Source organism: Raphanus sativus, chromosome 2 (genome assembly GCF_000801105.2).
Source record: "Raphanus sativus cultivar WK10039 chromosome 2, ASM80110v3, whole genome shotgun sequence".
NCBI classification, from domain to species: Eukaryota; Viridiplantae; Streptophyta; class Magnoliopsida; order Brassicales; family Brassicaceae; genus Raphanus; species Raphanus sativus.
In genome coordinates, this window is record NC_079512.1 from 17,923,386 (window position 1) to 17,939,566 (window position 16,181).

The 16,181-nt window shown below is 36.1% G+C and overlaps 1 protein-coding gene and 1 non-coding gene across 2 annotated transcripts; both read left to right on the top strand.

The window, feature by feature from the left end:
* Positions 1 to 135: 135 nt before the first annotated feature.
* LOC108837916 (disease resistance protein RPV1-like) lies at positions 136 to 2,399 on the top strand. The gene is made up of 4 exons (XM_018610916.2): positions 136 to 227; positions 353 to 1,258; positions 1,416 to 1,957; positions 2,059 to 2,399. Exons 1-4 carry the CDS (start codon positions 180 to 182, stop codon positions 2,237 to 2,239), a joined length of 1,677 nt encoding a protein of 558 aa, XP_018466418.2. The 5' UTR covers positions 136 to 179; the 3' UTR covers positions 2,240 to 2,399.
* A 7,442-nt stretch (positions 2,400 to 9,841) lies between these two features.
* Positions 9,842 to 9,948, top strand: LOC130508798 (small nucleolar RNA R71). The gene has a single exon (XR_008942976.1). It is a non-coding gene; the product is annotated as a small nucleolar RNA R71 (small nucleolar RNA).
* Positions 9,949 to 16,181: the final 6,233 nt, after the last annotated feature.

Consider the following 16,181-nt stretch of genomic DNA (forward strand, 5'->3'; position numbering starts at 1 on the left):
AGCATTTACTCTATCATAGCTTTTATCTAATGCTATTAAAAAATATGAAAATTTAAAAATTATCAACGATAGCAGTTCAGTAAAACGTGCTATAATAATATGCTATCAATGTAGACTTTTTTTGTAGTGATCCTCAAGAGTCTATCCCCATAAAATTACATTTGGGAAGTGTAGTTGTCATGGACTTGCAGTATAGCAACGTTAAACAGCTATGGTATAATCAAGAGGTAATTTTTTTTTTTGTTTTTTTGAACAACTCGTTCTTTCTATAAGTTTCAGAATTTTTATTTCATTCTTGCGATTTGATCATTCACTTTTATGTGTGTGTGGAATTTTTTTTTTCTTGTAACAGCCACAATTCCTGAGAAAATTGAAGTATATTGACCTCAGTCACTCCCTCCAGCTCACAGAGACTCCAGACTTCTGGTATCTCCCAAATCTTGAGAAGTTGCTTCTGATTAACTGTAAAAAATTGGTCCTGGTTCACAAGACGATACGCATTCTTAATAGAAAGCTGGTACTACTGAATTTTAAAGGCTGCACTGAGCTACGTGACCTCCCTGTGGAACTATATACGTTGAAGTCGCTGGAAACTCTCATTCTATCAGGCTGCTCGCAACTTGAGAGATTGGATGATGCTTTAGGTGGACTGGAATCATTGACAACTCTAAAAGCCGATTTTACTGCTTTAAGGAAAATCCCCTCGTCTAGTAATCAACTGAAGAAACTGAAAGAGTTATCTCTTGATGGCTGCAAAGATTTATGGAAAGACAGAGACTTCACTCGTTCTGATGAAAGCCCTCAAGAGTCTCTACCTACCACTCTCTCATTAACCGGTTTAACCTGCCTAGTGACTTTGAGTTTAGGTTCCTGCAATCTATCTGATGAATTAATTCCTGAAGATCTTGGGAGTTTGTCTTGCCTTGAGGAACTTAGTCTCCAGGGCAACAACTTCCGTAATTTGCAAACGGATTTTGCTGGTCTTTGGAGTCTACAGATCCTCAAATTGGATAGTTGCTCAGAACTTGAATCCATGTTTAGTTTGCCAAAAAAGTTGAGATCCTTTTATGCCAGCAACTGTATCATGTTGGAAAGAACTCCAGACTTATCAGGGTGCTTGGGGTTGCAATCTTTGCACCTCACAAATTGTTTCAACCTTGTTGAGACACCGGGGCTAGATACACTGAAAAGGGTTGGAGTCATCCATATGGAAATGTGCAAGCGCATATCAGATACTTACAGAGAAAGAATCATGCAGGTTTTATTTTATTCTTCACCTCCTAACTGTTAAATTGGTTTCTGATATTTTCTTAAAAAAATATTTAAGCTTCCTTAGACTGCTTTACTCGTCGTTACAGTTATTAGGAGTGTGTCATTGGTTCTGATTATATGATGATGATCTTTCTTTCTTTCAGAGATGGGCAGTGGATGGCAATGGGGGAATATTTGTCCCCGGATCAAGCCTTCCAAACTGGGTTAGCTTCAAGAATGAGAAGCATTCAATTTCTTTTACTGTGCCTAAATCTTTGAATCCTGATCTGGTCGGGTTTACTTTGTGGACACCATATGTGAGTCAACAAAACGATATGTTGTCTGCATACTCTTCAAGAATCACACTGAAGAATCAAACCAATGGAGATATATGGAGTCTCAATCCAGCAACAGATCACATTCGTATGTACCGTGAAAAACACATCTGGCAAGGACATTTTTCAAATGATGAGTATAACTTACAAACAGGGGATCAAGTGGAAGTTTCTGTGGATTTTGGAGACCAAATCGCCATTCTTGAGACAGGACTATGTCTTGCTTACCGAGAAGAAGACACTGATTCATCAGACTCGGACACTTCAGAAGTTGGCCATGATGAGATCATCGATGAACAGTTGATACTAAGGGAGGCAGGTGGTGATGATGAAGAACTAGTCATGGAAGAAACCCAAAGTAGACCTCGTAGGTAAGCTGTAACAAAAAGAACCGTACAGTGACTGTTGCTTTGTGTGATTATTAGGTTTCTCATGAGTTTTTTTGTTTGTTTATGTTCTCTTGTATTCCCAGGAAAATGGGAATGGGTTTAAAGACACTTGTGGGCGCGTTTGGTTTGTTGACAATGACAGTCATTGCTGTTCTTGGAAAACGTAATATACTCCTTAGCCGCCAAAACCGCCTTCGCAGCATTGAAGGTGGAAAGAATGAGAAAGATGTAAGACTAAAGTTTTTCTCCCGCCAAGGTTTCTAGATTATTTAGGTTTCTTGAACTAGTTACTTGATGAATTGCAACCTAATGCCATGATTATCCGCACGTCCCACACTTCGTCTTTAGCTGATTCGGCGTGGGTCCCAGACATAATGTCCTAGACTTTGTTCATTTGTCCTTAGATTAGATATGTCCTAGACTTTCTCTCTCATACTCTCTCTCTTTCTCTCTCGCTTAACAGAAAACAAAAGAAAAAAGAAAAAATTAAAAATTTAAGAACTTTTAAAAGTCCAAAGTATTTATCACTTTTTAATATATGTACATATATCTAAAACAGTAAACGTCATATAATAAAAACGGAAAAAATATTATAGACCAAGTTCTCTATTCTAATTAAAACTAGAATCTGATCTGCGCAAGATAGTTGTTTGGTTTAATCTTTTTGATTTTAAAGTAACAACAATTTTTATTAAACTTTTAACATTTGAGTCTAGATGTCTATAAGTTAATTTGTTTCTATAGCATACATTTTCAGTCAAAAGTGTGTGACTTGTTTTTATATAATATGCAAAGAAAAAGAGATTTAAAATGATATGTATATAATTAGTATATATATTTTAAAATCTAGAAGCAATGTTTTCATTAGTGAAATGTAATAACGATATTGTTTGTCCATTTCAAAATGCAATTGAATTTCTCCTACTCTATATTTATATCATATTATAATGTTATACAATTATAAAACACCAACTCATTTTATTGAACATTACCGGGATTTTATTATAAAATTAACACAATTGTTTTAAATGCATAAGAATTCAATATATGTAAAAAGTTTCAAAAATATTTATTGGTTTTGTTTATATTTTCAAATATAATATATATATATATATATATATATATATGATATGGTTAATTAATTTAAACAATCAGTGGGCTTAGTTTAAAGGTTATTAATTTTATCATTATTAATAGTAATGATAGAACCTATATGGATTTCAGGTATTTTTTATTTGGATTTTTGTTGCCTTAAAAAAAATAGAGTAGCACAAAAAATTTAGAAGGTTAAACGATATTTTTTGGAATATTCATGTAGAAAATATGTAAGTTGATGTAAAGCGGATCCGATATCTTTTTAATTTGTAAAATTTTCATATACTGTGGATCATTTCAGTTTATAATCGTGAAGTTCATATAAACAATAAGTAATTTAATTAAAAATTTGAATAATTTGTAGATCAGTAGTTTAATTAAAATTTTGAATATTTTGTAGATCATAATCTATTTAAAATCATAAAGTTAATAATATTTAGTGTTGTACAAGTTATTTATAGGAATATAGAAGTTATGCAAGTTATATATTTTGAAATATGAAAAAATTTCATTAATTCTCATGAAAAATTATGGAAGCTATATAATTTGAAATTAAGGAGTTCTAATTTTTTTATTTGGCTATTTTAATTTTTGAAGTACAATATTTTCAAAATGAAACCACAAGTTATTTTTAGCGATATCATCACACAATTTGGAAAAATTTTTAAAATTAAAGATAAAATCGTGTATGATAACTGAAATGAGTTAAATACTTAAATTTGTTAAAATTTATTTAGGATGATTGTTCAAAAAATAATGTTAGTGTATAAGAATATTTTGTAAACGAAATGAGTTAAAAGGGAAATACCTTTTTTTTTTAACGCTGATTTATTATGACATTGCAATTATGAGAAAAATTACAAAGACGATTCGACAACCGACAAACTATCTGGCCTTATGAAATCTACACCTAACTGCGTCACCTGAGCCGTCCTATGAATTCACTCCTGGTCCGATTTACTTGCACCATGTTGAAGATCTCTTGCACGTCTTTCTTCTGTTGTCTGCATTAATAAACCGCTCTCTCCGGGACTTGAAACCTGGATTTCCTGAAATATGCAAGAAATTGCATAGTCTGGGGTTCGAACCCCAGACCTGGGTGTAGAAGCCTTTAAACCTTAACCACTAGGCTACGGTGCTTCCACAGAGAAATATCTTTCAAAATATGTATATAGAATATATAAAACATATATTTAATAAAAATTAGTTTCCTTTTATATAACTCAAAAGGAATTTAATATAAAAAGTTAATATCTTTAAAACGAATTTCCTTTTATATAACTTTAAACAATTTTTATATCAGTTTTTATTATTTGAAGCATGTGAATGATATCAAAGATTTTTATATAAATTAAAACGAATGTAATATAAAATATAATATATTTTGTTTTTACCAAACAAAATATAATATATTTAGCATAAAATTATATATAAACCCTATAATGTAAGAAAAATTATTTTTTGTATTATATATTAAAAAGGTATTATCCAAAATGAAATATATTTAATATATAATAATATCAATTTCTCTTTTATATATAATATGTTGTTTAATGAAGAAAACAAATCCTAAATTACATTGTCTAAATCAGATTTCTTATGATATTAAAAACTCTAATATCTCAATAATAAAATAAAAATATAAATCTAGTGGAAAATATCTTTGTAAAATACTAGAAAATATATATGGATTATATATATCTACATAAATAAACAACTAATTCTTTCAAGTTTGAGTCATCAATGCAAATAATTCATTATCTAAAATTCTATCTTTTATCTTTTATTTTATAAAGGTAGTGTTTGACTTTGTGGTCAAAGGTCTTGGCGCTATCAAGCAGCTCTCTCTGGTCGGTTGTGATGCTAGGAGTTTCAAAGCTCATAAAACAAATGTTGTAATATGAGTGAAATGTCGAACCAATTCCAAGGGATTCAAAACACCAAGAATACAAGTACTTCCTTAATCTAAGTGCAATCGAGGGTTTGATGATTTCTAGAACCTAAAATGCAGTAACTAAACAATAAAAACAGTAAATCAATGAACTTTCTTTTATGAGAAAGGAGAACTCATGGGTATAGGAATTTAGACATTGGGTGATCAAGCTTCGAACTAAGGATGGCAACAGTCAATCAAACTAAACAACCTTAAGCTTAGACACAATCTTAAACAAACTCTATGTCTAGATGAATGCTCATTTGCTAACATATTTCAGACATCAAATGTCTTTGGCTGAATAATATAAAAGCAATCATTAACAAACAAGTCTATTGGCTATCTTAACACCCTTAACAACAAATGTCTTTGGTAAAGTGTGTTAAGAGCTTAGGAGAGTTGACTCAGACATATCATCGAACACCTTGTGGGTGGGAGATGTCTAAAGATCAACTTTTGAGAGGCCAACTCAACAGATGCATTACGAATACTCTCCTAGGCAAGGAATAAGGTTTGATTTATACTAAAACATCCTAGAACTAACTTAATCACCCTAAATCTTCCTAACCCATGAATTCAAAGGTGGATTACTCACTAATGTTCATGATCATTCTTAAACCCATATTGAGTTTCAGATTGATCATAAACAGAGATAAAATAACAGAAATCAACAAGAAATAAAATAAGAACAAGAGAATCAATGATCCAAAAAATGAAAATCCCCAATAGTTTTTGATGTTTACCAAGTGTAAAAAAGATAGATTAGCCTCCAATGGTTTACAGAACACTTAAAATTAGGTTTTTGAAAAGTAAAACGTAGAGGGGCAAAATGGTAAAATATCACTCTTCAGACCCGCAGCAGCCTGGATGACGCGCCACAAGGCCGCTGGGGCACGCAGACCGCTGGGACACTTAGGCTGTGGGAGCTTCATTTCTGTGGCGCGGGCAGGGAGACCGCGGGACCAGGCCGAGTGAGCTTGCGTATTTTCTCCAGCTTTTTGTCGATGCACAGCGGCATGGAGGACGGGGACACGAGACCGCTGGGGCGCGAGACCGCTGGGACACTTAGCCGTGGTGAGATTCTTGAACATAAATCATCCTCTTTTGCTCCAAAATCATCTCTAATGTATCCAAATCACCAACTAGCATCTCCAATACCTGATAAGGACAAATGCAATGCAAATGCACCCTATATGCATACTATATGGATTCTAATGATCAAAAAGAAAATAAAACAAATATCAAAATGATGCAAATACACAAGATATCAACTCCCCCACACTAGTCCTTTACTTGTCCACAAGTGAACTTTCTAGAACTCATAGGGAAAGAGGTTTGAAAGTGGGAGCTCATAGCCAAGAGAAACACACAAGCACTCGCTTCAACATAAGAATTCAGCGCAAGCACACTCTCTTTATTATCCTCTAGCTTCTCTAGGCCTATCTTAACTCAACATTATTCATTCACACATTCAGTTCAGCCAACTCTCACATTCATTAAGCAATACAACAAGTGAGCTCTATGCAAATGGTCAATTGGTCCAAGTCATTTGGGTAAGGGAAGGCTTTTTGTTCTAGTGATCAAGGGGTTCAAAACTCTTTATCTTCAAGGTGGTTCACTCTCAAAACAAGTAGCCTTGACATTGCACATAATATATCTAAGAAAGGGATCAACTAATGCATACAATGCTCAATCTTCATTGTTCTACCCTTTTTCAAACATACAAGTGACACAATTATTCCCAAAGTTACACCCCACTCACATCTCTCACCCAAAAATTTCAAGAACATAACTACAAACTCTTCAATCAAGGGAAATATCTAAACTCTTAAAACACAACCTCTTAGCTCATTCACACTTTGCTAGCCCCCTTTCTTTATTCTTTTTTTATTTTTTTATTTTTTTTTTATTTTTTTTTTGTTGTTTTATTTTTTTTTTATTTTGGGGGGCCAAGACTTTCACAACTTGAGCTAGAGGTTTTATACAATTCCCAAAGAGACAATTAAGCACAAGAGTTCAATCATTTTCTTTCAACCTTCAAATTCCCAAGTCAAACTTCACAACACTCACCCCCCACCTATAGCTAGACAATAGTGTATCCAATCTAGCAAGAATGAAGACTGAGCATTGTCGTTCCCAATACTCTCAAGATTATGCACATGCAAGACTTTCCGAAAAAAGGCCTCACTCAACAATCAATGAAGGCTTAAAAGGAGGAGAGGGTTTTAGGGAGTGGACTGCCACTAGAGATTGTCAAAGAGATCGGCATAAAAGGCGCGACAATTCTAGTGTGTATATCCATGACTTAGCACACAAGGGACCATGAGCAAGAAATTAGGTTCATTCAGTTCATTCAAGGTTGTAGTTGGCCTAAGAGATTGAGTTTCAGGGAGAGCTTTCAAGGCACGAAGCTTACAAGGTTTTCAAGAGAGGTGCATGAACTATACAAGGCTAGACAGTGCTCTCTACAAGGCATTATAAATCATTGCTCCCAATGCAAATGAATGCAACCTATATGCTCTAGACTCTCCTAAAAGTGCAAATGATGCAAACTAAATGATTCTTTTTTTGTTTTTCAAAATTTTTAATTTTTTTTTTTTTTGGTTTTTCTATGCAAATAAGAATGTAATATGCAACGCATGAGACTCAAAATCATCATAACAAACATGATCAAATGCTTGGCACCTCCCCCACACTTAAATCACACAGTCTCTGTGTGAGTGAGGTACCCAATGAAATTCTAAAATGCAAAGAAACACTGGGAGAAGGAAAGTTTCCAGTTACCTGAGACGGGAGCGAGGTGGAGGGGTCGCTGTGGGCAAGTCGCTCCCAGCTGAGCTCTCCCTCGCTCCATGACCTCGCTCTGATGTCCGATTTTCCGCTCCACACCTGCACACAACTTCATTTTCCCATTGTTTTATGCAGTAAGATGAAAATGTAAATACTAATGCAATATATACAAGGATACTCATGGGACTTCCTCCCAAGTGAGCTTGTTTTAAGTCTCTAGCTTGACTTTGCCTCCTTTGGATCAGGCTGGAGTAGGTGCAGAAAGTGGAGTTAACACCCCATCTTCCTCAGGTGGTAGCTCACCAAGGTGATCATCAGATGGAGGGCCCATTTCTTCAATGATGAAGGCTTGTCCAAACACAGTGGGGTTCCTCATTTTCTCCTTGATGTCAAAGTGGAGGATGTTCTCCTTACCCAAATGAAGGTCAATCTTGCCTTCTTTCACATTCACAATAGCTCCTGCTGTAGCTAAGAATGGCCTTCCAAGAATCAATGGGTCTTGAGCCTCCTCACCCATTTCAAGCACCACAAAATCTGTAGGTATCTCATACCCTCCAATCTTCACAGGGAGGTTCTCTAGGATGCCCACAGGGTACTTCACTGAACGATCAGCCAACACCAGAGAGAGTCTACACTTCTTGTATTGAGTGAAGCTAAGCTTCTTTGCTACAGACAAAGGCATCAAGCTGACACTAGCTCCCAAATCGCAGAGACATTTCTCAAATACCATAGGTCCAAGAGCACAAGGTAGTGTGAAGCATCCTGGATCCTCTAGCTTCTCTGGAGCATCAAGCCTCTGAATGATGGCATTGCACTCATGACTCAGAACCATCATGCCCTCCATCTCCTTCTTCTTAGCAGCTACAACATCTTTCAAGAACTTGCTGTATTGAGGAATCAGCATGAAAGCATCAATGATGGGCATTGTAACCTGAGCTTCACTCATCTGCTTCTCAAATAAAGCCTTGTACTTCTGTAGCAGCTGCTTCTTGAATCTACCAGGGAATGGAAGCTTGGGTTCATAGGGAGGAGGGACATAAGAGCTCTTACCTGCTGGAGCAGCAGATTCACCATCTTTTGTTGTCTTCTTCTCTTCTCCAACCTTTCCTTTACCCTTATCTTTCTCAATCTTCTCCAAGATCTCATCATCTGTCTTCTCATCAACAATGACCACTTCATCATCTAGATTGATGGCTACCTCCTCACCTTGTTTCTCAGCATCTTTGGTGAGGGTTCTAGGAGGTAACTGCTTACCACTCCTGAGTGTGACAGCTTTTGCTTCCTTGGGGTTTTGATCAGATTTTCCAGGTAGAGATTCTGGCTGGCGATTCTGGTGGGTGCTCATGGAAGCAAACTGATTCTCCAAATTCTTGACATAAGAAGCAAGGTGGGAAAATTTGTTGTTGAGCTCATTGTAACTGCCATCAATCTTGGAGTGAAGGTTCTTCAGCTCATAGCCCACATGTTTCTCACTTCTAGTCTGAGACTCTAAGATCTGTTTCAGTAAGGCATCAGTGCTGCTCTCTTGAGGGGCAGAGGAGCTAGGAGAGGGGTTTTGCTGAGGCTGATAGTTGCTCTGCTGGTTGTTTCTAGGCTGATAACCACTCTGCTGGTTGTTTGAATAGGGCTTCTGTTGGTAGTTGTTGTACTGAAAGTTGGGTTCCTTCTTGTACCAGCTACCATTGCTGTTGATGAAACACAATTCTTCTTGCCCTTCCAAACCCTCAACCTCATTGACAGTAGGAGGTATCTCCTGTTGTGGGTTACCAACAAAGTTCACCTGCGCTTGTGTGGCCTTATCAGCAATGAGTGTGTCAATCTTCTCCTGAAGAGCCTTTATCTCATTCCTTGTGTGCTTGTCATCACCTCTACTGCTTCTGTCATGGTCTCCACTGTAGACAACATCACTCTTAACCATGTTGTCAACCAGAGCCTCTGCTTCTTCCTCAGTTCTCCCTAAAAAGAACCCATTACTAGCTGTATCCAGTCTGGCTCTGTACTTAGGAAGAGCACCTCTGTAGAATGTGCTCAGCAAGCTCTCTTTTGAAAAACCATGGTGTGGGCACTGAGCTTGGTAACCATTGAATCTCTCCCAAGCTTCACTGAATCCTTCCAAGTTCTTCTGTTGGAAGCTGGAGATCTCGTTCCTCAACTTAGCAGTTCTTGAGGTAGAGAAGAACTTCTCCAAGAATGCCTTTTTGCTGTCTTCCCAAGTAGTGATGGAGTCACTTGGTAGAGACTTCTCCCACTGACGTGCCTTATCCCCCAAAGAGAAGGGGAATAACTTGAGCTTTAAAGCATCCTCTGACACACCATTAAACTTTGACATACCACAGTAGCTGTCAAACTTATCCAAGTGATCAAATGGGTCCTCCACAGCCAGACCATGATACTTGTTCTTCTCTATGCAGTTGAGCAGCCCTGACTTGATCTCAAAGTTGTTAGCAGCCACAGCCGGTGCTCGGATGCCAAGCCTATGACCATTGATGTTAGGACGATCATAGGTACCAATCGGTCGAGCAGGTCGCGGAGGGTGCTGAGGGTTAACCCCTTGACCGTTTGCAGGTGGATCCATATCGATGTCCTGCTGAGCTCTTCTCTGTCTGGATATACCCCTTTCAAGTGCTCTGATGTCAGGTACAAGTGGAACTAGGTCTGATGTGCCCTTGCTCCTCAAGTTCATACACCTGAAATGAAAAGAGGGATGAAAATGTAGAATCAGTAAACAGAAAAAAGAAGAAAAATGACTTAGTCTCAAGCAAGTGACTAATTCTCAATGTTTAAATCAACTCGGAATTTGGCAACGGCGCCAATTTGATGCTAGGAGTTTCAAAGCTCCTAAAACAAATATTGTAATATGAGTGAAATGTCGAACCAATTCCAAGGGATTCAAAGCACCAAGAATACAAGTACTTCCTTAATCTAAGTGCAATCGATGGTTTGATGATTTCTAGAACCTAAAATGCAGTAACTAAACAATAAAAACAGTAAATCAATGAACTTTCTTTTATGAGAAAGGAGAACTCATGGGTATAGGAATTTAGACATTGGGTGATCAAGCTTCGAACTAAGGATGGCAACAGTCAATCAAACTAAACAACCTTAAGCTTAGACACAATCTTAAACAAACTCTATGTCTAGATGAATGCTCATTTGCTAACATATTTCAGACATCAAATGTCTTTGGCTGAATAATATAAAAGCAATCATTAACAAACAAGTCTATTGGCTATCTTAACACCCTTAACAACAAATGTCTTTGGTAAAGTGTGTTAAGAGCTTAGGAGAGTTGACTCAGACATATCATCGAACACCTTGTGGGTGGGAGATGTCTAAAGATCAACTTTTGAGAGGCCAACTCAACAGATGCATTACGAATACTCTCCTAGGCAAGGAATAAGGTTTGATTTATACTAAAACATCCTAGAACTAACTTAATCACCCTAAATCTTCCTAACCCATGAATTCAAAGGTGGATTACTCAGTAATGTTCATGATCATTCTTAAACCCATATTGAGTTTCAGATTGATCATAAACAGAGATAAAATAACAGAAATCAACAAGAAATAAAATAAGAACAAGAGAATCAATGATCCAAAAGATGAAAATCCCCAATAGTTTTTGATGTTTACCAAGTGTAAAAAAGATAGATTAGCCTCCAATGGCTTACAGAACACTTAAAATTAGGTTTTTGAAAAGTAAAACGTAGAGGGGCAAAATGGTAAAATATCACTCTTCAGACCCGCAGCAGCCTGGATGACGCGCCACAAGGCCGCTGGGGCACGCAGACCGCTGGGACACTTAGGCTGTGGGAGCTTCATTTCTGTGGCGCGGGCAGGGAGACCGCGGGACCAGGCCGAGTGAGCTTGCGTATTTTCTCCAGCTTTTTGTCGATGCACAGCGGCATGGAGGACGGGGACACAAGACCGCTGGGGCGCGAGACCGCTGGGACACTTAGCCGTGGTGAGATTCTTGAACATAAATCATCCTCTTTTGCTCCAAAATCATCTCTAATGTCTCCAAATCACCAACTAGCATCTCCAATACCTGATAAGGACAAATGCAATGCAAATGCACCCTATATGCATACTATATGAATTCTAATGATCAAAAAGAAAATAAAACAAATATCAAAATGATGCAAATACACAAGATATCAGGTTGTCAAGACTGTCGTGTCTGTCAATTCGTCGTAACCGGTTTCAATCACGCTCTATAGTACCTTGGCTCTGAAAAAAATTCTCCATCACTTCACTCCAGTGATCTCAATGGCCGTTGAACTGAAGCAACTTCATCTTGTCATCTCCCATCTCTCAAAATTGTCTTTTGAAATAGAGCTCTGATACCATTTTGTAATGTACAAAGCTCTGTAACTTGATCTGAAAACCGTGATCTTATTCAACAATAGCAAATGGCTTTATATAGCCTACAACTTCAATAGATAACTACATAAGAGATAACTCCGAAACTTAAGCTTAACAAATAAGATAACACCAAACTTAAAGATAACACCAAAACCAATTTGAGCCTAAAGACTCGGCTAAAACAAAACGATAATGACACCATCCAACTCTATGTCCTTTATTTTTGTACTTCAATTTGCTTCAACGTAGTCGAGATATGAAATCAGTTACCTATAATTAAAACCGGTATTTTAAAGTATTTTGGATACACAATAAATGGATATAGATATACATATATAATCTCTACATAAAAGTAGAAAAATCGACTAAAAAGACTGTTGAAAAAAAAACAATTGTTATCTTAAATCATTACGCAACTTCCTTTCATCTTCTCCGCACAAGCACAGTCAATTATTAATCTTCTGAGTCAACCTGTTCAAGAGAAACAAACTTTTTTTTTTGTCATCAAACATACAGACTCATATTGACTCTGTACACCAAACTGATAGCTCGGCATTCATATGGATGACAAAAGACGATTGTTGTTTGGCATTGCGTGCTAAACGATCCGCCCTTGAATTTATCGTCCTTGGTACATGAATGAGCTGTGAGCTATGGAAACTACTTTGTAAGCTCCTGATATCCTCCAGATAACTTGCGAACGCCGGCCACTCTTCTGGTTCCGAAACCATCTTCACCAACTGAAAACAATCCGTTGCAAATATAACCTGAAACTGGCGTAAATTTCTCATACATTCCATTGTCCAAATCAATGCTTCCACCTCCGAGTGAAGGGGAGATATACTTGTCCGAACATTTCGTGCCCCCATTAATCCCTCATAACCTTCCAGAGTACTGTACCATCCTTGTCCCGAGAAAGGGTCGTTATCCTTCCACGAACCATCTGTGAAGCACCATCTCCCTGGAATTGAAGGAGGCTGATATGCTTGCGGTGGTATGGAGTGTCGGATAGTCAACTCTTGGGCCGCAGCCCACATAGTAGATTCCGTTTCAGCCAGATTTAGTGTATCCCTGGCATCAACATCCAGGTTACTAAAAGCCTTGCTGTTCCTTGCTTTCCAAATATACCATAGGATCCATGCAAATTGGTGATCAGTCATCTTTGGTAAAACTCGCCAGAATAAATGATCCATGTTATTATACAATGATTCCGAGGGGAAAACACTTGGATTTGTTGGTATAGTTGATAATGCTCATATTTGCCGCGCTGGAGGACATGATAAAAATACATGATTCAAAGACTCCTTTGTACTCCCACATCTGTCACAAATAGTGTCCCCTTGCATACCTCGGGCTTTTAAATTCTTTTTAACCGCAACACACCCTGATACAATCTGCCAAAGAAAGTGCTTTATCTTTGGTGGACACTTAACCTGCCAACAAAAAGCTTTCAAAGAATCTACCGTTGGTCCATAGAAAGCTGATTGTTTTTCTTTGTCGGGATAAACCATTTCCACCTCATATCCTGATTTAACCGTATATTTTCCATTTTTGGTAAAATGCCAGCCATCCTTATCTTCTATACAAAATTTACTGAGAGGTATACTTTCAATAATCTTTGCATCCAATGGATCCACCAAGGCCCTAATGGCTTGTGAATTCCAAGTCCTAGAACCTGGAATAATAAGAGATTCAACCGTAAGTTCCGGAAATAAATCGTGATGGTTTTTGTTTGCATGTCTCGGGCGAGTGTTGGGAGCCAAGGGTCATTCCATACTGAAATAGATGAACCTGTTTCCACCCTTTTAATTAGTCCTTTGCTAACCAGAGATCGAGCATATACGATATTCCTCCATCCATATGATGGGGAGTAAGAACGGATTGGTTCCAGGGGTGAAGCGTTCCTGAAATACCTACCCTTGAATACTCGAGCAAATAGAGTATCCGGTTTATTTATTAGACGCCAAAGTTGTTTTCCAAGCATTGCCGTATTGAAATTCAAGATATCCTTAAAACCCAAACCACCCTCCTCCTTAGGAAGGCACACCTTATCCCATGATTTCCAGTGCATGCCTTTCGTACTTCCTCCCGGACTCCACCAAAATGTTGCAACCGTACTCGTAAGCTTCTTTATAGTAGTTTTTGGTAGTCTATAACAGGACATTACATGGTTCGGTAAAACCGTAACCACCGACTTAATAACCACTTTCTTCCCTCCTTTAGTAAAATACCTAAATGTCCACCCATTAATTCTTGTATCTAATCGATTTTGGACAAATCCAAAGACTTGTACCTTGGATCCACTTAGATTTTCTGGTAATCCCAGATATGACCCCATACCTCCGATATTCTGGATCCCTAATATATCCTTCATCTCTTGCCTCCTAGATTCCTCAATCTTATGCCCAAATTGAATGGATGATTTTTGAAAATTGATCAGTTGACCCGAGACTGCCTGATAGTAGTCTCACATTCATCCCTCTGTGCCTTACAAAAGAAAAGACTATCATCTGCAAATAGCAGGTGAGATATCGATGGACAAGCTCTCGCTACTTTCATTTCCGTCAATTGTTTTCCTTGTTCCGCTTTCTTAATGTTTGCAATCAGAGCCTCTGTACACAAAATAAAAAGGTATGGAGATAGTGGATCCCCCTATCTAAGACCCCTTTGTGGGGGTTATAAGTCCCTTTGGTTGACCATTTAGTAAAACCTGATATGAACCGAAGAGATACATTCCATCAATAGTTTTGTCCAATGTGGGTCGAAACCTAGTTTATTGAGAAGTGCTTGGATAAAATCCCATTCCACTCTATCATATGCTTTACTCATATCCGTTTTCAAGAGAAACAAACATAATAAGTGGATGTTTGATTAGGTTCCCTCTAACAAAAAGAATCTGCTAATATGAGATATAGATCTTTTGTTTGACTTACTAGTACCGCACCACCATGATTTATTTTTTATTTTTCCTTCTAAGGCTTTGATTGGTAGAGCATTAGCATTAACATTATACTCTACATTATCCAATCAACATTTGTTACAAAAGTATTTAGAAAAACATTTACTAAATGCTAATGCTCTCCAAATGCTCTCTGGCAAATGCTCTCATATGAAGCTTTTGAAAGAGCATTTACATTTACAATTTATAAATTTATGAAATAAATAGAATTAGCTCATTTATTTGATTTAATAATACTATAAAATTATTTTTATCCAGAAAATGAAATTTTATTTCTAAAATAAATTTACAATATAATTTTTTTTAAATAGTATTTCACATTTAAAAGTAATATAATTATATAAATTATATTTATATTTTAAATGTGACATATTGTTTTTAAAAATAGATATTTTAATTGTAATTTTTTTAAATTGTAATATTATTAAATAAATTTTCGATATAAACATAATTTTTGAAATTAGTAAATAAAATAATTAACTATATCTCTTTTATATATTAATATATATCCAAAAACAAATTTATTTTTTATTTATTTTATTTAATAATATTCAAAAATTATTTTATATCTAAAATTAATTTATATTTTTTAAAATTACATTTATTTTTAAAGTAATAATATTTAACATTTAAAATTTAATTTAATTTATGTTATTAATTAAGATTCATTATTTTTAATATCAAATATATTATTAATATATATATTATAATTTAATATATATATATATATATATATATATATATATATATATATATATATATATGTTAATTTAATATATATAAATGGTCTGATTATGCAGATAATTAAAAACAGTATTTTAAACTCCATTCTTGATTCTGAACAATGGTTTTCTTTGATCAAAGCAAGAAGAATAGAAAGAGAGAAAAAGATAAAGATAAAGGGAAAGAGAGAGAAAAGAGAAATAGAGAGATAAACATATAACATTTATACTATTAAAAAGAGAAACATATAACATTTATACTATTAAAAGTTCGTTTTTGAGGCTCCAGAGAACGTCCACATCAGCGAAACAAATTTTTCTCGGAAGATGCCACGTGGCATT

Coding starts and splice junctions, on each gene's coding strand:
- LOC108837916 (XM_018610916.2), top strand. CDS start 180: ATGGACTTGCAGTATAGCAACGTTAAACAGCTATGGTATAATCAAGAG. Junction 1,259..1,415: donor ACAGAGAAAGAATCATGCAG/GTTTTATTTTAT, acceptor TCTTTCTTTCAG/AGATGGGCAGTGGATGGCAA. Junction 1,958..2,058: donor ACCCAAAGTAGACCTCGTAG/GTAAGCTGTAAC, acceptor TTGTATTCCCAG/GAAAATGGGAATGGGTTTAA.